Source organism: Pectinophora gossypiella, chromosome 16 (genome assembly GCF_024362695.1).
Source record: "Pectinophora gossypiella chromosome 16, ilPecGoss1.1, whole genome shotgun sequence".
NCBI lineage: Eukaryota > Metazoa > Arthropoda > Insecta > Lepidoptera > Gelechiidae > Pectinophora > Pectinophora gossypiella.
The window spans coordinates 4,809,932-4,834,673 of NC_065419.1; the positions used below are offsets into that span (position 1 = coordinate 4,809,932).

At 37.2% G+C, this 24,742-nt stretch overlaps 4 protein-coding genes and 1 long non-coding RNA gene across 11 annotated transcripts; 3 read left to right on the top strand and 2 right to left on the bottom strand.

Annotated features, from left to right (window-relative positions):
- Positions 1-948: 948 nt before the first annotated feature.
- Positions 949-3,148, top strand: LOC126373670 (myb-like protein X). Its single transcript, XM_050019901.1, has 4 exons — positions 949-1,213; positions 1,375-2,442; positions 2,531-2,638; positions 2,929-3,148. Exons 1-4 carry the CDS (start codon positions 1,076-1,078, stop codon positions 3,064-3,066), a joined length of 1,452 nt encoding a protein of 483 aa, XP_049875858.1. The 5' UTR covers positions 949-1,075; the 3' UTR covers positions 3,067-3,148.
- Positions 3,148-8,217, bottom strand: LOC126373669 (SET domain-containing protein SmydA-8-like). The gene is made up of 8 exons (XM_050019900.1): positions 7,919-8,217; positions 7,013-7,220; positions 6,091-6,289; positions 5,810-5,934; positions 5,225-5,451; positions 4,605-4,765; positions 4,151-4,343; positions 3,148-3,817 (listed from the first exon to the last, which is right to left on the bottom strand). The coding sequence occupies exons 1-8, from the start codon at positions 8,046-8,048 to the stop codon at positions 3,585-3,587; spliced, it is 1,476 nt and encodes a 491-aa protein (XP_049875857.1). The 5' UTR covers positions 8,049-8,217; the 3' UTR covers positions 3,148-3,584.
- On the top strand, positions 7,114-9,738 carry LOC126373674 (uncharacterized). Of its 4 annotated transcripts, none has more exons than XR_007567357.1 (3): positions 7,114-7,227; positions 9,120-9,230; positions 9,535-9,738. It is a non-coding gene; the product is annotated as an uncharacterized LOC126373674 (long non-coding RNA). The 4 variants fall into 4 exon arrangements; XR_007567356.1 differs by having other exon boundaries at positions 7,123-7,242; XR_007567355.1 differs by lacking the exon at positions 7,114-7,227 and adding an exon at positions 8,443-8,603.
- A 592-nt stretch (positions 9,739-10,330) lies between these two features.
- Positions 10,331-19,665, top strand: LOC126373672 (voltage-dependent anion-selective channel-like). 3 transcript variants are annotated; one of them, XM_050019904.1, is made up of 6 exons: positions 10,331-10,481; positions 11,138-11,305; positions 11,492-11,655; positions 12,099-12,326; positions 18,306-18,514; positions 19,195-19,665. In XM_050019904.1, exons 2-6 carry the CDS (start codon positions 11,141-11,143, stop codon positions 19,284-19,286), a joined length of 858 nt encoding a protein of 285 aa, XP_049875861.1. In that variant the 5' UTR covers positions 10,331-10,481; positions 11,138-11,140; the 3' UTR covers positions 19,287-19,665. The 3 variants fall into 3 exon arrangements, with proteins under 3 accessions (XP_049875861.1, XP_049875863.1, XP_049875862.1); XM_050019906.1 differs by having other exon boundaries at positions 11,138-11,296; XM_050019905.1 differs by lacking the exon at positions 10,331-10,481 and adding an exon at positions 10,575-10,672.
- Positions 19,666-20,002: 337 nt separating this feature from the next.
- On the bottom strand, positions 20,003-24,536 carry LOC126373671 (COP9 signalosome complex subunit 4). Of its 2 annotated transcripts, none has more exons than XM_050019903.1 (9): positions 24,352-24,536; positions 24,189-24,268; positions 23,973-24,124; positions 23,571-23,674; positions 23,195-23,380; positions 22,976-23,094; positions 22,716-22,870; positions 21,195-21,411; positions 20,003-20,188 (listed from the first exon to the last, which is right to left on the bottom strand). In XM_050019903.1, the coding sequence occupies exons 1-9, from the start codon at positions 24,444-24,446 to the stop codon at positions 20,055-20,057; spliced, it is 1,242 nt and encodes a 413-aa protein (XP_049875860.1). In that variant the 5' UTR covers positions 24,447-24,536; the 3' UTR covers positions 20,003-20,054. The 2 variants fall into 2 exon arrangements, with proteins under 2 accessions (XP_049875860.1, XP_049875859.1); XM_050019902.1 differs by having other exon boundaries at positions 22,686-22,870.
- Between the last annotated feature and the right edge of the window lie 206 nt (positions 24,537-24,742).

The following is a 24,742-nucleotide window of genomic DNA, read 5'->3' on the forward strand; positions in this document are numbered from 1 at the left end:
CAGGCTGTATGGGCGTCTGATTTTGGCTTGCCTTAGTTATGGCGAATTTAAACAACAACAACAAATGTCAGTAAAGTGTCAGTTAGTGTTGCCGAAAAATCGATAGTTTTACTATCGATAGTAAACAGCCAAAATCATCTACCCAACCGATAGGCCTATTGATAGTATCGATACTATCGATAGTTACAAGATGAAAAACTATCGATAGTGTCGATAGTTAAAAATCAAAAAACTATCAATACTATCGATAGTATCGCTCTTCGATATCGAGTAAGCTATCGATACTATCGATAGTTTTGTACGATCGATAGTGACCTTAATTTCGATAGTATGGTAAAAAAATCCTACCCACTCACTTATCAGTTTCTTTTCTAGTCGTTAAGGCGATTCAAAGACAAGTCTTCAGGCGGTTTGTAAACTGACAACAGATGCATATCCTACAGTAAAATGGCGAGATACCTGCAATATGCCGTCCATTGACGAGAGAAATGATAGCCAACTTCAAAACCAAACATCCACTGCGAAAACACTCACGAACCTTAAAATATATTAAATACGAGCTTTAAAATAGTGTGAATTGTTCCACACAATGCTACATTCAATACTATCGAAATTAAGGTCACTATCGATCGTACAAAACTATCGATAGTATCGATAGCCTGCGCAATATCGAAGAGCGATAACATCGATAGTATCGGTAGTTTTTCATTTCTCAACTATCGATAGTATCAATACTTTTTAATTTTTTAACTTTCGATAGTATCGATAGTATCGTTACTTATCAATAGTATCGCTAAAAAAATGCAATCGATACTATCGATAGAGTCGATACTGTCGATTAATTATCGATATTATCGTTTTTTGGTAAACTATCGATATTTCGATTGAAAACTATCGATAGGGCGCTATCGAGCGGCAACACTAGTGTCAGTGTGATGTGACAAATAAAATAAATGTATATACCTACGGATGCACGTGTGGATGTTTCATATTAGTTATTTTAATTAGTCGTATTTCTGTTTGAACTTAAAATATCTAGATACTATTCAAACTGTTAACAATAAAAAATTGTACAATGACAAGATTTGCTCGGGCGAAAGGCTCCAAGTCTTCAAATGAGAGAACTCCAGAAGATGGCACACCATGGGAGGTGATGAAAGAACAGTTGTTACAAGCAAAGAAGGAAAGCGAGGAGTCAAAAAAAAGAGAAGAGGTAACTTAATGTAATGCTGTGTTAATTTTTGTGTGGCAAAACATGTTTATAACTTTCTAACCTAAAATATTCCACCTGTTTTTGTTTGATGATTCTATCAGGAACTAGGGATTAATTAAACACATTACAATTTAATTTGATATGTATTATTTTGCTTTCAGGCTGAAAAACAGCGTATAGAAAACTATGAAAACTTTCTACAAGAACGAAAGACTCAAAAAAGACCAATCACTTGGTGTGACTTTCCTGAGGCTGAACGTAAAGTAAATCCTTCCAAATCGAACGATGAACAATCGCCTATAAAGAAGAAAAAAAACAAACAAAATAGTGAAACTATAGAGACACCTGAAAAAAAGAAAAATAAGAAACAAAATTTTAAAAAGTTAATAGAAGATCAAAATGCATTTAAAGAATCTAAAACTGAAGATAATGATCCAGAGACATCAAAATTATCCAAGAAGAAGAAAAACAAAAATAAACATTTAGGGCAACAGTCAGAAATTAAGAATAGTGAGCAAGATTTATCTCAAGCGGAGAGACAGAAAAACAAACCTAGAAAAGATACTAGTGTTGTTGACTTTGTTATTGAAAATGATAATGAAACTGGTAAAACTGAAAAACAAAGTGGGGAAACTAACAAAAAGAAACAAAAGAAAAATAAAAAACAATTCAAGAAGAATGAAGATGAAACAAATTCTCACCCTACAGCAAATAATGGTTCCAAAGATAATATAAATTTATGTGGTGAAAACCAGAACAAAACTCAAAATAAAAAGCAGAAGAAAAATAAACTTGTTGATGGAAAACCAATACGGAGGAAGGAAATCAATGATCGTAGTTTTCAACTCATTGTCAATGGCAAAGAGATTGAACTAGTAAGATTTGATGGCTTTCCAGTTATGAAGAGAGACGCAGAGCGTCTAACAGAGTTGAAGAACAGCATGATAAAGAAAGGTATACCAAAGAGTGAAGTTCAGAGGACAATGAAACTTGAACGGAGAAGGGCTGAGAAGGCTTTGGCTAGAATAAAGAGAGATGTGTGTTACAACTGTAGGAAAGGTGGTCACAACCTGTCTGACTGTCCCGAATTAAAGTCTAAAATACCAGGAGTGGATGCGGCTGAAGGAGTCTGCTTCAAGTGTGGTTCTACTGAGCACAGGCAGTTTGAATGCAAAGTACAAAGGGATAAGGAGTTTCGATTTGCCACTTGCTTTATTTGTAAAGAACAGGTTTGTAAACATTACAGTAAAATTTTTATCTATTATTTTCCTTGCTCCTGAAAGTCAATATAGGTAATGTTATTTTGCAACTTTTCAGGGTCACATAGCCAGACAATGTCCAGATAACCCTAAAGGATTGTATCCCAATGGGGGCTGCTGTAAGCTCTGTGGAGATGTAACACATTTGAGGAAGGATTGCCCCACAGTAAGTATATAAACATGTACTGTCCATAGATGATCTTCTATTTTTTAGTTTAGCAAACTTCATCGTTATGTTTGCCATTATTTAGATTGTAATTAGTGTTATCTAGTCTGACTTGTTTCCAGTTGGACAATTGTTTATCTTTTTTGGATTATATTTTTTATTTCTATATTTGGCAAATTAGATTGAAAAAATTTTAAATCTTGAAATTTAAATTAGCAATCTAATTCTCAAGTTTAAATAACTGATTTATAAAATTCAGAATGATTCAGTCAACTTTTTCTATTTTCCAGGCAAATACTAAAAAAGAAGATACATCACTGAAACTACACACACTAGATGAAGCAGAAAATATTGAGGATATTGGGTTCAACAACAACACAACCATGTCCGACGGAACCACCAAAAAACCTAAAAAGATAAAGTTCTAGAAGGTAGTTTATTGAATGTAAATAAAACTTATTAATGTTATAAATGAAAATGTTTTATCATAAATAAAAGTACTCGTCCCATGATTTTAAATAGTATATTTTATACAGATAATTCTACAACTAATATAAATACATAAGAGATCAAACATGTCTTTTACAATAAACTTTGCTTACAGTAAAATGCAAAAACATTCAATTAAAACTAAATGTGAAGTTAGTAACCCAGAATAAGGTAGTAAATACCCAGTATAATGCATTATGAAAGTTATATTTGTTGTATTTTCACATTTCCTAATTTTTATCCAGGATTGGCTAGCAATCTGTTGCCAAGCACTGATGCTCAAGTGAACAAGGGTTCTTAGTGTGACTTATTTTAGACTTGCCTTGGATGGCATTCACTGCTTGGGCGGATGGTTTTTAGTAGCTATCCCACTTAATCACAGCAAAATCAAGGCCTTTTTGTTAGTATAGAATCGCGTGAATTAATTCAAAATGTGATGATGGGAAAAATAAAACAATTACAAACACTCAAGACTAGCTTTGAGTTGCTCCATGGATTGTAACGCGATTTGTCCAGTGATGCCTTCAGGGCTCTGTGGGTCTTCCCGCGTTAGGATTTTAGCAGAGACTTCTAGCAGTTTAATGGGTTCCTGAAGTCTCTCCTTCAACTTGTCCTGATCGATTAATCCGGCGGAGTACTCGCTTCGTGCCAGGAACATGATGGGCGCGTGTAGTTCATACAGCATCATACCTGGAGAGTTACTCTAATTATGTAAAGGGAAAGGTAAACAAGGCCTACGACGGATCGACGACCCTACTAGTTTGGTCAACAAGTTGCTCAGAAGACGGTGTAGAATGCGTGAGATGGGGCCTAAACGATTCTTTCAGAAATGTGTTCAGGAAGTTAACATACTTACTAAAAGTCCCCACGTTAGGGAGTTACCTAAACACCCTGACATACAATTCTACATTTAAAATTAAAACATTCATTTTTGGAAGAATCGTGTGAGTGAAATTTATTTTGGAAATAAAGTCCACTGTGTTATTTAAGTTATATTGTGGAAAATTTCCCTCCCTCACAAACCTCTCATGCGGCTCTCTCCCGGCATGATGACGTCGAGCGCGCTGAGCACGAGCCGGCAGAATTCAGCCTTGCGCTCGAGCACGAGGTCGGGCAGCTCGTCGAGGCTGTAGCCCTCCACGCGCCCGTACAGCTGTGCCAGCGCCTGCTTCACGCCCAGCAGGATCGCGTGCCGCGGGTGAAATACTGACTTGTACTGCAATCACGAATAATAGTTAAGTTACAGATTTTTCACTGGAATCTAGACCAACCAAAAAGCGAACACCATGTTTAGGCCTACAGAATACGGTACACTTAAAGTAGCCGAAGTGCCTTATTTATTTTTTAAGTGTGGCGGTACTATAAGTTTTGTGGTGTTGATTTGCGGACCTTGTTTACTTGGGGGCCCGCTGCGTTTTCCCATATTAGTCCAGCGGACCTACTGACCGCCACTTCTAAACATAAATAGCTGATTTACCTTGTTGAGTGTGGCTTCGCGGACCTCGATAGCCTGGGCGCCCTCGAGCGCGTCTAGCTGGTCCACCTCAGCCTGAACCACGGCCAACATCTTGCGCATCGCCGCACTCGATGTCTTGAACTCGCATTTCTTCTCTGTGCACTTCCAAGTCGCCTCGTTGTCTGCGAAATATGACTTGATGATCAAGTAATTTGTTGAAACTATAGGAGGTAAGTAAGTAATTAATTATACCTAAATAAATAAATAAATAATACCTACAGCACAAGCTATTATTAGATATTATATTTTAACTGTATGTTGCTTTTTTCTAGAACGAAAATCAACTTATTGAAAGCGCTCTTTTACTTTAGACGGGAAATAAGTCAATACCACTAGTTTTACTCGATGTCCGTTAGGCTTCGGTTCAATTAAACATTTAAATTAGGTTACGTGATGAAACATAATTATATGCTAGGATCGGATATTCTTGATTCAATAACCTGTAGGTTTTACATAAACACATTCAAAAGCTTCTTTAGGACTTCGTACCAAAGTAGCTTCTAGTTGTCCTATGAACACTTGGGGCTCTGCTTACACCTTACTGATTATGAATATATGAGTGTGCGATTACAAAGCCTTACCTAAAGGATTACTAGATATAATGATCCCATTATCGCACTTCTGGCACTTGAGCGTGCTGAGATGCGTGCCGAGCTCAGTTGGGTCTGCGCAGCGCGGACACTCGCAGTTGAAGAACTTGGACTCCATGAGGTACTCTCGTCGGACTAGGGTGGGGGACAGCGCGTACGTGTAGCACAGGTGCAGAGGCTCGCCTGACTTTATTGGGACCGCTGCTCGGACTTGCACTCTGTAAGGCGAAATCTTACACTAGCGTAACAATGTACAGAAGTTTGAGAGCTATATGGCATCGGAAGCTTCGGTGTCCGTCAAAACATTTAACTACTCTACTATTCAAGTAGGAGTACTGGACAGCATAGGTTTTCATTAAGTTATTATTTGTTGACAAGAAGATAAATAAAAAAATCTAATTATCGTTAAAAATAACGTTAATACCGAATTTCATAACCGGAGATACCTGCTCATGAGACTGTCCTCCATGCACCCACGGTACAGCGTAGTATAGAGTTTCGTTAGTAGTACAAAGACGGCTCGATAAAGGAAGCATCCCAGCTTTTTATATTTAGGTAAAAGTTGGGTATACTTACTGACAATCGTTGTGTAGGATGGTGTGCACGATGTTGGGCACGCAGCTGTGTGCGGCGATGGCGAGGCGCGGGTAGATGGCGCGCACGCTGTACCCGCCGCGGGACGGGATCTCCACCGAGTTCACCTGTTACATAAAACTTGTGTTGTTGGGTGTTCAGCTCACGATTCGGAGCTCCCGGGTTCGGATCGCGGTGGGGTAATATCCTAATATTACAGGCTGATCACCCGATTGTCTGAAAGTAAGATGTTCCGTGTGCCTTCTTACAAAATTGATGCATACCTCTAGTATCCCGCAGACGCGCTGCACGAGTTCTTTGTCGAACCGCGCGCCCAGTTTGCAGTGGTCGATGAGGAAGTCAACCACGTTGACCTGGTCAGCCGCCCATGTCGGCCGCTGCCTGCGCGCCTCCGTGTGCGCCTCCATCGGCTCTAGGTCGCGCTTCCATGTATCCGGGTCCTGCTCTTTGGCTAGCAATAACCTAATGAAAGGGACTCATTTGTAAAAATAGCACCAAGACTAACATACCTACCTAGGTACTACCTAACATGTAGGTACTTTGCGGAAATTAATTATAACCATTGTGGAAGAACTGTTTGGGTCGGAATCGATCCGATAGAAGATCACTGGCTGCAGCATTTGTATTGGCGATTAAAAGTTATCCAGATTTGTAGGCTACATAACTATTTGATATAGGTAAACGCCGTTAGCGTCTCATTGTTTCAATGTTTTTTTGTGATACCTACAGATACCTAGGTACCTATATACACACGTAAAGAATTCATAGAGATATCTTTAAACAGTTTATCCGTGATGCCAAACGGAAATGTTGAAACAGCAACAATGTCGGTTTTGCTATTCTATTAATAGCGCGTGTGGACTTGTGGTAAAGTTCTATTGCTCAAAGCACGTTAACTACTAAGTATTTACGATACAATTCCTATCGGCGTGGGCATGAGACTAAGATTGATGTGTGTGATTGATGTACTTCCGTAATCGTACTAAACATTATTTTCCACTTATATCTGACATGCCCTTCATCCCTAACAGGGTGGACAGGCTCGTCAGTAAGTGAGATAACCCACGGTCAATCTCATATTATTAGGCAAAGACCTATTTATTCTCAGAATTTTAAAATGAATCCTTGACGTTAGAAAAGGCAACATACAGTCAGATCTGAACATATGTAACATTAAACACCAACCTCAAAGGAGTGATGCAGTCGAGCTGCGGCGAAGCGGCGGTCCAATCCGAAGGCGATTGGTAACGCACCTTCGCGGCGGCGAATACGGTGCACTCAGGCGCGTGCGCCGGCGCAGCCTCGCACTCCGCGCCGCACACTGGCCAACCGCACTTGGAGCATAGTGTGTTGTCTACCGGGCAGTAACAACTCAAGCAGAGAGGCGGGGTATCTGTAAGGTTGTATAGATTAAGGTGTGTAAGGGTTTTGACGATGTGACAGGGAGCGGCGAGATCGGTTGAGTTTATTGACGACACACGGATTACTTGTGATAATTTTGACGATCATCTTAATTAATCACGAGTACGTAGGTACTGGTGGTGGATAGAACGAAACGAGAAACACTCCTTCGAATAACTTACTCCAACGGAGTAAATAAGGATGTACTTACCCACCAACAGGTAGCAACTATATCTACTATAATAAACCTAGATCGGCGACTGGTTGGAGTGTAAACATTTCGATCTTGAGCATTAGAAACGTTCGAGGAACATCATTACTTTTACTTATTTGTGAAGTCTAGACTCTAGTAGATACTACAGACGTAAGTACCTATTTACTATAGGTACATTGTCTGCCGGGCTATAAAAAACTTGTTTCTAAATAATATAGGTATACGTACGATATCCTTCCCTTATAGGCAGTAAGTACTTAGGTACCTAACCTAACCTACGCTTAGCTACTAAAAGTTACAGAATAGGTTTTGATTTATAAAACTTAAAGGAACATTTATTATTACTATCTGCAACATAGGTAACATCAAGTAAAAAGAGCAAATGAAACGCGTACCTGGTTAATATGTATCGAGTGTCTACCAGTCCAAAGCGATTAAAATCTCAAACATCACAGTAATACTACATTAGTACTTGCCTGGTTTAGGTCCGACCGCAAACGGTTTGTCCGTGAAAATCAACTCTGCACTTTCCAAATCCTTGTTAGCCACTAAATAACGTCCGAACTTTTCGTTTTGTAACACATCGTAGTGACAAGCTTCACCCATTTCGAAACGGTTCAAATATACTGTCCCGCTAATGATAACAAATGCCTGTCGTGTATGGTTGCCGGATAATGATTGAAACTGAAGACTGAAACCGTCCGAATAACATTAGCGGCTAAAATAAGACTGGACGATTCGAGAATTTGGGCCGAGAGTTCTAGCGTTCTGTTGTGTTGTTGATGTTATGTACCTACATTGAAAACATTATATTATGCCCATAAGTTGAAAATAGAACGTCTGTCGCTTGGCAGAAAATAGCTTGGTCACTGGAATTCGCCGTCGCTCATGTAGCTGTCTGTCTGTTTCGTCGCGACGTCATATTAGCTTAGTTTTTATACGCCGATGTTTACAGTGGTGACAGTTATAATACCTACATTTGTTGGTGATTTGTCTTGAGTCCACCGCGTTGCTTTGAAAGACTTTTGACTAATGGGCGACAGACCGATCACCTGGCACCACCCGGTTCATCATATCCATCTTAGGACTTCCTCAACGTATCAAAAGTTGCTCAAAGTTGCCTGACTTGTGGTTCTGCTCACCCCATTAAATATCGCAGATGTGAGTTTATGAATACTTTGCGACTTTTTTTGCCGCATCTCTAACTTGAAAAGAATATACTAGTACTGTATTAAGTATATCTATATTTGATTCGTAAAGGTCAAAACTACAAGCTTAAACGATACCTATTTCGTGTGGTTATATTTGCTGTCTTGTCGGGTACCTACCAATGCCTACAGCTGGATCACTGCCAACCAGCCACATAACAACGATACCATAAAAAATGCATTCAACATCGACTAGGTGGCACAGGCTTCGACTTCATGCTATTTAAGTCAACTTTAAATTAAATTACTTATGTTAATAGGTAGGTATGTACCTAATCTACATACGCATACACTCATCAAATGGTGTACCTATTGGGCCTGTCATAAAACCGCAGCCCAGTAGTTCAAATTATTTTAAATTTTTCATGAATCTAGTCGTACTATCTTGACAGTTTTAAAAAATATACGATTTGATATTATAATATTTAGTATTATTTAATGTTTTTTCTTAATTATGTCAATGTTCCAGTTTATATCTAATTTAGCAAATGCTGATATTTGCGAGCTTTGGAAATGTTATATAAAATTCCCATCTGTGAGCGCCGGCGTAAAACGAGAGACTATTGAATGTGTGCATGTGGTAAGCAGAATCGAACTCCATTCCCAAATCTATTTTATTTTTTATTTCCCAGGTAAAAGCTTATATATCTACCTTCTACTTGTCGATCTGAATCCCTCTTAATCTATCTTCACACCCGATAGTTACCGTCGTCAATAAGGGCGTCAAGTATTAGTTATACGCATTGCAGACTTTTAATCGCAATCAATAATAATTGTTACTTACTTATACACAAAAATCAATATGAAATGAAACATACTTACGTACTTAAGTAGGTATCTACTGCAAGAAAATATTTTGATCAATTACACTTTCCTGCCTAAAGGATGGGTCGATCGGTGAAAAGGAGATTTGCATTGATGAGGACACAGGGGAGCGCGTCCAATGTCCCTCAGATAAGTGCTTCAAAGACGCTATGACGAGGAGCGGCGGCCTAGCAGGAAGAGGGTTTCCTTTCTTTGGCGACGGTAGCGACGACACCAGCGATGAAAAGCGAGATTGGAGTTTCATAGGAAGCTGCGAATATCAGGACGAAGTACTTAATATTTTATTTTTATTCATTCAACCATCATTACCTATTCATTCATTCATACAGCACGTTTTTTATTGCTAGTATTGCTACCTAAGATCTTAGATGGAAGACGTTTACCTCATAAAATAACTCTTTAAATTAACAAACTTCTGAAATAATACGGGTCGCATAGTCTATGTAACAATGGTGTAACACAGTAACACAGTACATAGAGTATTGTATTTTTGAAAGTCGCGCCTTGTTTTAATGTAAATGTTGATTAATGAAATCGAAAGATATAATAGCCCTAAAATATTTCCATAATTACAAAGTTAATTATTTAACTACGTTAATTTAATTGTAGGTCATAGGTTGCAGAAATATGAACGCTATCGATTAAAAAGAAAATAATATGATAATCCAACTCCTCTGCGACAATTGCGACGTCTTAAAATATCAAGCTCATGTTTATATAATTATAAAACACTTGTGTTATAATTATTACTTTGTTATTTTTTATAATAATCATTTAATCAATTTAAAAAATTAAAACCACTTTGGAAACAATTTATTATTCAAGGTTTTTGATATTGAGAAGAATATCAATAGTATTATTTCCGGTAAGTAAATGCACCCTCTAGCGGCCACAAGAAAAACTACAAATTGTCTTGTGGTGTGGTGCAAAAGGGTCTACTCTACACTCTACTCGGCATATTTTTGCCGTAATTCCATAGAAATCTTTAAATTTAAACTAATATACAGTAAGTATTATTTAGTTCTATTCTATTACAATACTGTTATTGACATATTTGCGTTTTTCTGACAGGATTCCATTTAGGTTAGTATAGTACAATCTCCTATCATAACCGGAGTATTATCAACGTCATACATGAATTTTAGGATTCAATACTTGTGATTCTGCATAAAGTTGGAGTACGAAGGCTCATTGAGCGTATGTGTAGTGATATATAAACTAGGACTATTCATTAATTTAAAATGTGCTCGCAGGAAGTCCCACGGGGCTAAGGCCGAAGCTTGCTTGATGAACCTTTGATATCGAATTCTGTGTCTTGACGAAGGTCTAGGTTAAGGTCACGCTAAAGAAGTAATCTGTAATAATAGTTTATTGAACTTGTGTAAAGAAGATACACTTTTATCGCTAAGTCATAAACCTGCATGTTATGTAATAGTTTACTGAAGAGCTTGTAAATAGTTTGCGAATCCGTCGCCGACCCTGACACAGCTGGCACTCATTGTTAATTTAGAGACCTGGTCATAAAGCTGAATGACTTTACTTATCATTTTATATTGAGGGCATACGACTAATCTCTTTATCCATTTATATCAATACATTTATAATTTAATTATATTTTTTCTGCACCCTTGATGTTTCAGCTGATGTACCATTTCCTTTCAGAATATGACTGCCCCTTACTATGCCGATATTGGAAAGAAGGCCAATGATGTCTTCAGCAAAGGCTACCACTTTGGTGTATTCAAATTTGATTTAAAGACCAAGAGTGAGCAAGGAGTTGAATTCGCCAGTGGTATCATCTCCAACCACGAAAGCGGAAAGGTAACTAAGGTAGCATAATTTAAATTTTATGTTCACACCATGGCAGGCAGGCAGGAAGTCAGGTACACAAAATGTAAAGAAATGTATTTGGATGTTGCATGTCTTAAATTAATTAAATAGAAACCATAATAATTAAACTATGCATGCTTTGTTTTTGTTCTTGAGGCATATTCAGTGACAATAGTATTATTACAGGTGTTTGGCAGTCTTTCATCCAAATATTCTGTGAAGGACTACGGCCTGGTATTCACAGAGAAATGGAACACCGAAAACACACTTGTCACTGACATCACCTTACAAGACTTGGGCACTCCCGGCCTTAAACTTACTCTAGAAGGAACCTTCGCACCACATACAGGGTGAGAGAACATTCCTTTACAATCCTGATATAATTGTGTTATCTGAATTATAAAACAATAACAGAATAATGTGTAGTAGAATATCCTTCAGATACCTACATGTGCCATCATGAATATCTTTTCCTAGTTGGCTAAGAATATTTGGCACAACCTTTATGAAATAGTCCAATGTCATGCTACCATATTTGGTGTGCTCTCCAAACTTTTAAACAGCTTACATAATACATTTTTATTGAATTGCAACTTCCTCGAAAATTGGCATTACTTTAACAGAAAGTTTGGATATGCTTCTGAATATACCTACTTAAATGACAAATGGAACAATTAATATAAGAGAGCAGTGATAGTTCATTGACTTCGAAAACTTATGCCTTAAGAACATTCCACTTGAACCAAAAAAGCATTTTAATTATATGAATATTTTAACACAATATCTCTTGTAGGAGCAAGGCGGGAAAGCTCAAGACCTCGTTTGCTAATGAGAGGATTGCATTGAACTCCAACTGGGACCTGAACCTGGCTGGCCCACTAGTGGATGTGGCTGCTGTGCTCATGAACAAGTGCTGGATCGCCGGTGCGCATACGCAGTTCGACGTGCAGAAGGCCAAGTTCACCAAGAACAACTTCTCTCTTGGATACCTCACCAAGGACTTCGTCCTGCACACCAATGTGTAAGTACTTTCAAATTGTTGTTTTTATGTGTTTAAATACTTTCTATGCCCATAAGAAGTATCCATATTGTAACATTATTCATGCATGATATATGTATACAGATAAACAAATATCCTTAAATCAGTACTTATACCAGTGAAAAAAAATACATTACTTCTGAATTTGGGAATATACTGATACCAAAAACTATGATTATTTTATATCATGGAATGGTTTAAAAAGCAATAAATAGCAGTAGAAGTGGTAACATTTAGAACTGTTTCTTTTATTATTTGTATTGTGTTAAAGTTATGATATCAAGGGATATTTATTGTGAACTGATAGCAATGAGACAAAACCTATTTTACGGCGGGAGCTTAGTTTTACACTTAAAACCCCATTGAGATTGGTATTGATGTTTGTGCCTGTCCATTTCCTTCAGAAAATCATACAAACAATTGTTATAGACAGACCATTTGTACTGTTGCTAAATGTTTGTAAGTTTTGTTTTAGAACTGATTTGAACTGATAGACAAATATATATGATTTGAACTGACAGACAAAAATGGAAAAGTGTAAACGTCGCAAAAAATATCCTTAATTTGCCGGTAAAACTGACTGTCTAAATTATCGGTACTATACCGTTACGTTGGTTAATTTTATTGATACCATGGCAACATTATGAAAATAACGTTACGTAACGGTATTTTTCATTATACTTGGTGAAGCCCCTGCCTTAAATTCGTAATTGTTACAGTCATTACTCATAGGTACTTAGGTATTTTTTGTGTAAAAGTACCTACCTACTTCTAAAATTAGTCTAGGGTAAGTATCTAAAACTATATTGATTTATTTAAAATGATTGAATCCTTGGATAAAGCAAAATAGAAGATGAAAAGGAAATCACATCAGAAAATGATAGATCACTGAATATGTTGATAGTTCTGCAAAGTTACATCATAATCTAATCAAACAGAAAATGCAAACAGAAAGGAATTCAAATAGATAACAATGTCTGTTGTAGTTAGTATGATAGTGGAAGCCAATAATCCGCATTTATATTATACAAAAAGTGCGACTTTGTAGGTATAATTTAATAAAATTTGCAAAAAATTATACAACTTTCTCTTTTGCATAATAAACTGATGGGTATAGGCACTTAAACCAATATTACTGCGACCGCAATAGTCGGGATTACCTACACTAAACATAGATAGCGAGGAGTGGGTGTTATTAACAACTCTGGTTACCCCTTCGGGGATCAGGCGTGATGCTATGCTATGTTGCTACCTACAATAGTTTTCTTACCCCTGTCACATACGGTAAGGTAAATATGTCCGTAATGCCAAGTGATGGTGTTTGGTGTATGGTGAAATCGTGACTCCGCCCATCCATCCTACGAGCTATTATTACACTTTTTTTTTTTTACTTTTTGGGTCAATTTTCTTACACTACTAGTTTTAGTGATGCGAGTTCATATTGAAATGTATGGGCGGTGACGCAAAAGAAACTATTTTGAGTTTGTAACTAGTTTTTTGAGTAGTTTCTTTTTGAGTTTCCCTGGTTGCGAAGGGGGTTAGAAGTCATTAAGCTTTGAGCCGAGCCGTATAAACTTGGAAAACCAGTGGCAAATCTGTAACCGATTTGCCGCACATAAGTAGATACCTATGAAATTGAATTATGAATTAAATAACGGAATAAAAGTGCTTTCCTCAAAAGCGTGGATTCACGTATTGGTTACAGTTATCGGGTCGTTTGTGAAACATTCTCAGTGGTAGATTGCAAGTAGCTTTGAGCGTCTACAAAGCGTAATGTGTCGAGCGAAATAAACGTGATCATACGCGTGGTGCGTAACTAAACTAAATATGACACCCGACCCGCCTTACATAACAATGACGACACGACATTGGCCTTATTGTCGTGACAATAGCCACTACTTAGGCTGTATCCTTCAATATAGTCGCAAGTCTGAACTAGTTATGTTATTACATAACTTCCTCCATATACCATTTGCAAAATCTATGACGGTACGGCTGAATAAGTAGCTAAACTCTTAGTCAATGTTATATATATCGTCACTGGAAAGGCAAAATTACGTAAGCGCCAAAAGGCCATTTCGAGAAAAAGCCGTTTAAAGTTTCATTTTTTCGTTTTTTTATCATAACTTTTTACCCAATTATCCAATTTAGATGATGTCAAGGTAAGGTTACATTGTTTTTTAATTTTCTATGTCCAGCAATACATATTATAACTGTTGGATTGCTATTTTAGGATATAGTGGCGCTTACGTAAAAATGACTTCAGTTTACAGTAAAGCAAATTTACTTAACCGCCATCTGGTTAAAATATTATTTGGAAGCAAAATTACTTACAGCTCTTAAGACAATGCATACGAGAACGACAATATTTCTTTAAATATAATAATACTGTAATGTTAGCGGAGTAAAAGTTACTGTAACGACTTTTACACATCTGCTCTCATTATGTAAAAATTGCCTAAAAAGTGATAGATTGATTATGTCAGTTCACCAAAAATTCTTTAAAGTAAGTTTTTGTAATATCTTACATGGGTAAAAAGACGTAAGAGACAAATAATTATTCTTAATACCTCCTTAAACTACTTATTACTTCAATTGATTTATAAAAATGGCTATTAAAATACTGAAGTGCCAGAAATAAAGTTTCATAAAATATAAATAATAGCGTACAACCCGTTATCTGCTTGTAAAAGTTTCTTTTTAACACTTTCAAAGACAGAACGTATACGGACGTTCCGATTCCAAGGTGCCATACTACCTATTATGAACCACCAATGACCCATGGTCTCTGTCCGTGAAAGGGTTAAACGGTTTTATTTAGCTAAACCCGTACGGTATATTTGTATCAAAATTAGATATTGCAATTTAAGTACCTTCCTGTTGTCAGATTGATCTGAAATTTGGTACGCACCTTTAATTCCGATGTCAATACAATATAATAAAATCAATAACATTATAAATCTAAGATGGCAGCCGGTACATAATGGGGGATTACATATTTTTCCAAACCCCCTCAATATGGGTATCAAATGAAATAGCTACACAAGTAGAATACTGTGATTATGTCAAAATTTAAAATCCAAGATGGCCGCCGTTCCAAAATAGCGGACTAGGTACATATTTTTCCACAACCCCCTCAATATGGGTATCAAAGATAGGATACACTAGTAGAATACTGTCATTATGTCAAAATTTCAAATCCAAGATGGACGATATTACAAAATGACTGAAAGAAGGATGTTGCCCTTAATTTTGTCATTGGCATCCACCGTCCATAATATGCAGGGCAGCACAGTGGATCGCTGGGTGGGGTCGCTCCGCGAAGCCTGTGAAATCCCCAGGAGGCTTCTGAGCTTCTGGAAGGAGATAGGTTGGCTTACGTAGTCAACAATTACACGCATAATGGGCCACCTTAGAGTCTAAATGCGGAAAACAGAGCCCACTAACATAACATAACATATGCAGGGCAGCACAGTCGACCATGCAGTAGTATATTTGGGCTCAAAATTGTTTGAATTAGGACAAGCATACGTGGCTCTAAGTCGAGTCAAGTCTCTGGAAGGGTCAAGTCTTTTTAATTCCTCAATAATTCCCCTTATTGTTTTTAAGAGTATTTACCACGAAGTTTAATACACTTTTCCATTCGCTCGAACCAGGTGTTATTTAACATTTATTCCACTCCAAAGTAGAAGTGTTCAAAATGGCTGACTTGAAAGCGTTGGCCGCTTCTTCACCGCACTGGAACCTTTGACCGCGAAGAGTTTCTTTTTTAATTTTAGGAAATGTAAAGAAATCATTGGAGCTTAGGTCAGGACTGTATGGAGGATGGTCAAGAATTTCTACGTTTTCCTGCTTCAAATAATCGTTTGACGAGCGGTGTGTGAGCTTGCGTTGTCATGGTGCAGCATCCTGCACTCCTGCGCATCATCATGCGTCGCTTTGGGTTAGATTTTCGAAGTTCTACCAATCTGCATTAACCGTCCTACGATCTTCAAGTGCAATTGTCGCAACATGACCGATTTTCTCCACGAAGGTAGCCACCATCTTCTTTGAAGTGCTTCGAGAGCGAACAACTTTGACTCGTTTTGGAAGACCCAAACTGTGGATTGTTGTTTGGAATCAGGATAATAGCATAAATCCAAGATTCATCACCACTGATGATGTCGTACACGTGATTTGACTCTCCTAGGTTGAACCTCTGAAGAGTTTTCTTACACCATCTGACGCGGGCTACCTTATGATCGTCAGAAAATGCGGGATGCAACGGCAAACTAGTTTTCTCACACCAAGTGCCTCATTCAATATCGTTTAAATGGTTGTCCCTGAAATGCCTAATAACGCCTCTATTCTCGGTATGTCACATGACGATTTTTGAGGATTAGTTATCTCACAGCAACGATATTATCTTCAGTGAATGCGGATGTCCACGCTCGAATTCTAAATACCACCGTTCGATGGCTCGCAGACATGGCACTTCATCGTGGAATAGAGATTTTAACTGTTTGAAACACTGAAGTCGCAGTAGGCCTCTTCGAAAGTTATAGAAAATTTTTCTTTGTAAGATTCATTTTCGGACGTGACCTGACAGATTCAAACCAACGCTGTGACTAAACAATTGCATTAATCCTAATGCTTTCAATTGTTTTGATATTCGAAATTCCAACAAATTTGAATTTTGAGTTCTCAATTCAAAATTGGCGCTAAATATGCAAACGACAGAACTTAAAAAGTATAACAAAGTCGCTTTTTCTGTCCCTATATCCCTATGTACGCTTAAATCTTTAAAATTGCGCAACGGATTTTGATGCAATTTTCTTTAGTAGATAGAGTGATTCAAGAGGAAAGTTTATAGGTATGTATAATAACATCCAATAAATAGTGTAGAAATACTGTTATTTTTGAGGATTTTAATGTGATGTCGTAAATAATTTCATTTTTCCTCAGCATTGCATCCGAGCGAAGCCGGGTCGCTAATAAATTATAAAATCAATTCTAAAATAGTTTTACTTTTAGATCTATTGTTAAAAAATAACTTCCTGGGAAACTTACTGCTAGCCCACAAACTTGCTTAATAACAGCATAAAAATGCGAAGGCAAATTTACGTACACGCCTTACTTATTCTAAATACTGTAAGTCAAAATTACTTATACGCCATTCACGGCATAAACATGCTAAGACATTTTTTTCTTATACGCCTTACTTATTTTAAAAGCTGTAAATAAAAATGACTTATACATAGTCTATTTTTTATTTTCAGTAGTCCAAAATTACTAATAAAATTATACTTTTCAAACTATAGAATGCCAAATTTACTTAAAGTTAATATGTAGTTATTATATAGGACCACAATATTACTTATACACCAGTCACGAAAAAAACACCAAAATCTTGTCGTTTAAGAAACTGGAATTGAAAAAAGTCAACTATTTTCAAATTTACGTAAGCGCCAAAAAAGTGCTCGTATCGCAATGCTACCCAGACAGATCGACGCAGAATGAAACGCTGATTCCGAATATATAAAAAACCCAAAATACCTATTTTGGCGCTTACGTAATTTTGCCTTTCCAGTGACGATATGATGTTACGCCATTTTTGCATTATACTTCACTACACTCCCATATCTCGGCCACTTACTCGCGTTGCAATAACATGTAAAAGATGTCTAATAACAAGTTCATAAGTTGCATTGATGTCATAGAACCAAAATGTTTTGCATTGCACTACAATTATACAAACAAAAAAATTTGTTTGACAACACTTTAAAAGTTAAAGTATTTATAAGATTGTTGACTCGATCATTACAGTCGGTGATACGGTTCGCCACCTATCACGCTGGTCTAACAGAAAGGTTGGTGAAGTGTGGGTACTTAGCTCATTTTGCGATAGGTGTACCTCTGACTACCCCAATTGGTATATAGTCGTGAGCTTATGTTATTTACGAAGTAAACTTGTTATCACAGCGACAACGGCAAGGACTTCGGCGGCTCCATCTACCAGAAGGCGACGGATAAGGTGGACTGCGGCATCAGCATGAAGTGGAGCACGGGCTCCACCGCCACGCTGTTCGGCGTCGGGCTCAAGTACATGCTCGACCAGGACGCGTCGCTGCACGCCAAGGTCAACAACCAGGCCCTCATCGGCCTCGGGTACCAACAGAAGCTGCGCCCAGGTACATTCCTACTTCAGTACACACATAAACTCACTCAGTAGAGTCACACAAATAAGACGCCTTACAGACACTTTTGGTAACTTATCCTATGATGCGTATGATGAACCATAATTATGGTGCAGGCAATCGCCCGATATGGTCTATCATATCGTAACGGACACAATGCTCCTGTCACATATGCAAGCAAACCCGCGAATCAACCAAACGCCTAGCTGGTATGCAAATCTTGATGCTAGATGTCAAGCTAGTCAATGAGTCTATTGCATTATTTAGGATGTGGTCTATACTTCAATTCGATTAGGGTCTTGACGCTCTGGTCTCCACATGGAGTTTTATTTATAATTAGAATTGGCACCTAACACGACTATTTGATGTCGTCGGGACGACTCGTGTGAAGAGTTAGAAATATTTTATTATTTTTAATAAATAGGTCTTATTGGTTGGGAATAAGGGATATTTTGGTTATAAGAATATTATGAATTTTATCAACCAATGCTAGGACTAACAGTGTAATAATTCTGTAACTTTTTATTGGCTATTGTTATCTCCACACATCCTATGATCTTTTGTTCAGTTTGACACGCATGATTTGTTATCGCCTATCTTGCCATATACCTGGAGGGAGTTATGTAATAAGTGAGTTCATTGATAACAAGCATGACGTGATATTGTTGTTCCAGGCGTGACCCTGACGCTGTCGGCCGCCATCGACGGACAGAACTTCAACGCTGGCGGACACAAAATGGGCCTGGCTCTGGAACTGGAACCCTAGGCATTTACCAAGCCTTGGCTTTTAGACTTGTAGATAAATACCACTTTACTGTTATACAGAGAGAGCGTAGCATAATCAATGAAGCAGTATCTCAGTGTCCTAGTGTATTGAGCGTCAAACGCATATTGTTCACCGGTTGCAGTGCAGTCCTCTCCGCCATCACCTGTATCCTCTCGAATGGCGGACGCGCAGCTTCCTCTGTTAGCGTTCCTTTGTATCTTCTTGTGTATTTCTAAGCACGTCGCGTCACAGCATCCCTTTTAATTGCTAATGAATTTAATGCAATCCATCAGTCGACATGTCTTGTAAATAAGCACCTATGGTGTGATACATTATTGATTGATTGAAAATAAAAATGAATAGTCTGTTGGAATCAGTACTATAGTTGTTTTATTAGTTGTCACCGCCAGCACGCATCAATCCCCGGTTGTCCTGCTCCCGACTCATACTGCGTCCGCCTTGTTGTCCAGTGAGTGAATAAAAGGGATAGGAGTGATATTTTAGAATTTTTAGTTTGGCGTATTTATATTTGTAATTATTTTTATTTTTTGATTTGATTAAGATGTTAATAAAGTATTTTTGAACATATTTCCTATTAAGTTTTTTGTAATATTTCAATTACAGTAAAGCTCCTTTTTCAATTATAAAACTTAGTCATATTTATTTTAATATTCTTGATGCACACGATAGACGGATTCATACAGATATAAAAGACATTTGATAAATATTTGGGCTTTATTTGAAAAATCGTTACAACGTGTTGACACATTACTGGATCATCTCTTCCTCCATGAGCTTGGCCATCCACTCTGGCTCGGCGGCGGCGATCTGCTCGATGAGGCTGTTCACCTGGTAGCATAGCGACTGGATCTGCTTGTCCCACTGCGGTAGGATCTCGCGTGCTAAATAGGAATTATGGCACACATTACAGATTATATATAACTCAACCAAACTTGTTTGCATAGGGCCCCGGGCGCACTTTTAGCCTCGTTTTTGAACTCTATAACAAATAACTCGCACACGTACGAGAATGCCTTAAAAGTGCGCCCGGTTACAAGGCCATTTTACGCTACATAATCTATCAGGACCGGGCGGTGTATTTGACCGGGGGCTTGATTTCGCCATACACTTTACTTACACCCGATAAATTTTATCCGATAGACTGTAGTGTAATAGGGCTTTTAACGCTCGTTTCTTACATGCGGATCACAAGAGTAGGCAGAGCTCTTGTCTGAAGATGGGCTCTAAATAATAATAATATAAAAAAGCTTGTTTAGGTAAAACCTACGACACACATATATATACATTTAAATCATCGCGTGTCGTGAGAGAGATAAGTAAGAACGAAGATACCATGCAAAATTATGGTGTCATGCTCTGGCAATAAGTGGTTTATGCGTTTTTCGGTGGTTACAACTTTTAGATATCATGTATCGATGTTATTTATAACTAATCATGTTCGGAAGTTAATTTGCGTAGCAAAATTACATTTTTAATTGTGAACCAAAATAGTAAAATAATTTGGCACCCGACCGGTATACGACTCGCAAATAAGACAACACGCTTATTACCGTTGTGACGTATTTTAGACGCTAGAAATTGTTACGAGCATCATCAATTTGTTGGAAACCATTCAATTGTTTTCGCTTTCATTACCAAAATCTATTATAGACCCATTAACTGCCTCATAAATTCATAATTAAATTATATAAGAAAATATCTTGCTCCATTCAAGGAAACAATTTGTAACGAGTGGATGTTTTTGCCTTCAACATAATGAACTGAGTATCGACAGGTTACCAAAACAACGTCAAAAACATATAAAGTATTTTTCTTCATCTATCGATAAAGAGAGAAAATACCTACTCTTGCCTTCTCTGTTACATGTGTTGTAATGAGAACACTCACTTTCGAAATGCACGACGGAGCTGATCTGATCGATGTACCCGTTCATGCGGCCCTCGCTGATCATGTGGCTGGCGATGCGCTCGGCCTTCGCGGGCGGAGTCTCCAGGAGCGCGCCGAGCTCCTCGAATGTGATGTTGTTGTACAGCTTGCTCGCCGACAGCAGGTTGTGCTCGAACACGGCGCGGTCCAGTATCGTGGTCCCGTCTGATGTCGTCGCCTGATAACAGTTCAATATCATTGTATACTACTAATCAACTACAAATAAAAAATCACTTATTCTGTGAAAATTTCAAACTGCTACCTGTTACAGTTAAGAGATACAACGCTAAAAGGTCGCACAGGGGCAGCTTAGACGTAGTAGTGGGCCCCATCTGTCTTGGTATGAAACAAAGCAACAAATCTCACTCAACCTTGTGTTTATTAGAGTCAAAATATGTCCCAAAAGTAACCATCAGGTTTCCTGTAGCATAGAAGATACTAAAAAAATACTTGGTACTTTTAATTTAATAATACAAGCAGCTAAATCATTCGCTCACTTGCTCCATATAATCTTGCAACGCGTTCCGATGCTTCCGGTACACACGGCCGATACTTATACGGTAGTTACTTATCATTTTCTTTCTTCGACACCTTCATGCAATCAGTATTAATGGGACAAAATTGATTTGGTAAGGTTTGAAGTAGAGTTTCTTGCGTCGTTATCTACTTTAGAGGCAGTGGTAAAGTTAAATGAACATGGTAAAAAAAACAAGGTATGCTATTCAGGGGCGGCGGGACCAAAAATAGCAATATATGTAGGTCATCAAAATAAAACATTTATACATAAATAAAGTATTTTTAAAGGTATTTTTATTGCAAGAAGCTATTAGAAAGACGAATATTATAGTTATTTTTTTAATAGAACATCTAATGTAGTCTGAATGATGTGTCTACATTTGCATTTGGTTAGTATGTTTTAAATGTTAATATGTGAGTAGTATTATGGCCACATATGTTTCACGATTTACGGCTCACGTTATGAATAAGTAACATATTGTTAACTGAATGCTTCTTTTAGAGTTGAATAATTTGTACTTCTAATAAACATGATGGGGGTTAGTGATGGTCATTGTTATGTGAGTGATTACACTAAGTTTGTTAACCGGTCACTTTATAAAAGATTATATTAAATTGGCATTCGACAATATATCGCAAAGATATAGACAAATTCTTGAAATAGTTTTTGAATTAGCATTACTTTTTTTTCATTACATATCTAATTGCGTAATGTCTTTGATTGTAATGATCACAAACCAATTATTGAATGTAAGTTTTAAGCAATGCAAATGAAACATGCAATTGTCCACATCATAGGTTTGTCTGACTGTCCCATAACTAAATTCAGAGATCCATCTAAATAGAAAAACAACCATGCTTTTGGTCCGTCACAGATTAACATACCATGTTTTTTCTACCATAAAAATAAGGAAAGAGTTTATCTGTGATAATTACGTTAAATAAATGATTTCTGATGTTCCACACCTTCTGGTGAGTCTGCATGAGTGCTTCAAACTCGTGCAGCTCTGAGCGACGAATTATTCTGTCTAAGTACATCTTTTCTAGAATTGAATATGCTGGTAGCTGCTGACAGCGCTCATCTTTGAATAAAGTAGCTAACATTCGCGATCTTTGTTGACCTGAAGTACAGAAAGAAAGCTATAATAAAGAGAGTGTTAATGTAAAAACAAAATGGTACTAATTTTTACCTTTTATAATTATAATTACAACAAAACAAATAATACCTGCAGATGCTAGCACAGTACATATAAGAGCATTCCTCAAGCAAGTCATCCTTTCATCTTCATGTATAATATTTCTGTAAGAGAGCTCATTGTATCTTTGAGCGGCTTCGATGAATTTTCTGAAATAAATGATATATCATTATAATTTACTTATTCAGATATGTTTTCTTGAAATTAGAAAACAAACCAAAATGTGAATATTTTTTTACTCAAAATTACCTCCTATAATCTAAAACCCTAGCATAGCACACTTTGTAGTAGATCTGCAGCTGTTCATTGGTGGTCTCCGCTTGCAACAGGGAGGCTCTGTTGACGAAGGCCTCTGCCTGCACGGGGTCATCCACCTCTAGGTACAGTCTAGCTATCTTCAAGTATGTTTCTAATTTGTAGTCCACTGAGTATTGTCTGAAATAAATAAAAACATTGTATAAAATTATTTCCTTGATATTATACATTATACTATTTAAGTTTATTGAGTACAATTTCTTTTTATTACACTGAAGTACATAATATACTTCATTTAAAATTATAATCTAGCCTTTGACTAATGAATAACTCAATTTAAATTGCTAAATTGGAGTATTGATAAAATTACTTTTGACCAGTCTCCAGAGGGATCCCCACCAGCACATTGGCAGCTTCCTTCCAGTTTTGGTTACGTTCATAAATATCTGCCAAGTGCTGTCTGATGCTGGCCACCTGAAAATATGCATCACTTTCATAAATACAGAGTAGTTGGTACGCCACTTATTTGATTTTTTTGAAATATACCCTACATTGCAAAAATATGTCACAAAAATAACTGTTGACTAATATCTGATAGCACATATGTGTATAATATAAAATAAACCAAAATTAATGAACAACATAAGATAGTGTCACACCTGTATTTCCAAAGGGGAAGGCAGAGGTATAGGCATATAGTATAGGTAGTTATACCCATTCCTCCCCAGCTATCTTTAAGTCCCAAAATTAATGAATTATACCTAATGATTACCTGTTCTTCAAAAGATATCACTCTTGGTTGTATAACATCTAAAGCAAAATGGGAAACTTCCTGTGAAACATTATCAGCCAGCAGAGCCAAGTGTGTGCTGACATCCGTGAGTAGTTGTCGAGATATAACCAGGCTTACATTCTCGTTCACAACTGAAAAATAACATGACAATGAAGATGTGTTAACACAGGTTAGCAAACAATGTACGAAACTTACTTGCTTCCACAAAAGCTTTCAGACATTCGGCTAATTCTCCCTCAGGGTTCTTCAAAATTTCCATGAGAACATTGCGGTACCTTAAAATATCATAAGTATTTAGTTCAGGTATTTAGTAAACTAAGGCAAGATGGAGTACATACACAAAACAGGTAATTCATACTTTTCTGCCTGATCTTTGTGAAGTCCGCCAGAATTTCTAAGTTCACTAAGGTACTGCCTTACTCCTTGTAGATTGAGAGGCATATTTAATTGCATAAAATGTTTATTTTTTAAATACCAATAATGTTATGATATATTTGCCGAACAAAATTGACAGTCGGACATTTTTTTTTTACTTTTTAAGAAAACCATGGTCAAAAGAGTGTCAAAGATAAAATTAGAGGTATCATTTTAAAATACCGGTAAGTACCGACATTTTTATGGCGGTGGTGTGTTATAATTTATACTTATCATCGATGATAATGGTTGTTGCTATGGCCTAAAAGTCTTTGTAACCAGGTAAAAAAAAAAGAAATGGTTGTTTCTTTGTTGTTTCTAAGTAGCGTTCAAAT

Coding starts and splice junctions, on each gene's coding strand:
- LOC126373669 (XM_050019900.1), bottom strand. CDS start 8,048: ATGGGTGAAGCTTGTCACTACGATGTGTTACAAAACGAAAAGTTCGGA. Junction 6,290..7,012: donor GACTGCATCACTCCTTTGAG/GTTGGTGTTTAA, acceptor CCCTTTCATTAG/GTTATTGCTAGCCAAAGAGC. Junction 4,344..4,604: donor GCGAAGCCACACTCAACAAG/GTAAATCAGCTA, acceptor TCGTGATTGCAG/TACAAGTCAGTATTTCACCC.
- LOC126373670 (XM_050019901.1), top strand. CDS start 1,076: ATGACAAGATTTGCTCGGGCGAAAGGCTCCAAGTCTTCAAATGAGAGA. Junction 2,443..2,530: donor GCTTTATTTGTAAAGAACAG/GTTTGTAAACAT, acceptor GCAACTTTTCAG/GGTCACATAGCCAGACAATG. Junction 2,639..2,928: donor TGAGGAAGGATTGCCCCACA/GTAAGTATATAA, acceptor TCTATTTTCCAG/GCAAATACTAAAAAAGAAGA.
- LOC126373671 (XM_050019902.1), bottom strand. CDS start 24,446: ATGCAATTAAATATGCCTCTCAATCTACAAGGAGTAAGGCAGTACCTT. Junction 23,095..23,194: donor AGGGTTTTAGATTATAGGAG/GTAATTTTGAGT, acceptor CATTTATTTCAG/AAAATTCATCGAAGCCGCTC. Junction 21,412..22,685: donor TCAGAAATCATTTATTTAAC/GTAATTATCACA, acceptor AACTGTTATCAG/GCGACGACATCAGACGGGAC.
- LOC126373672 (XM_050019904.1), top strand. CDS start 11,141: ATGACTGCCCCTTACTATGCCGATATTGGAAAGAAGGCCAATGATGTC. Junction 11,306..11,491: donor AAAGCGGAAAGGTAACTAAG/GTAGCATAATTT, acceptor GTATTATTACAG/GTGTTTGGCAGTCTTTCATC. Junction 11,656..12,098: donor ACCTTCGCACCACATACAGG/GTGAGAGAACAT, acceptor TATCTCTTGTAG/GAGCAAGGCGGGAAAGCTCA.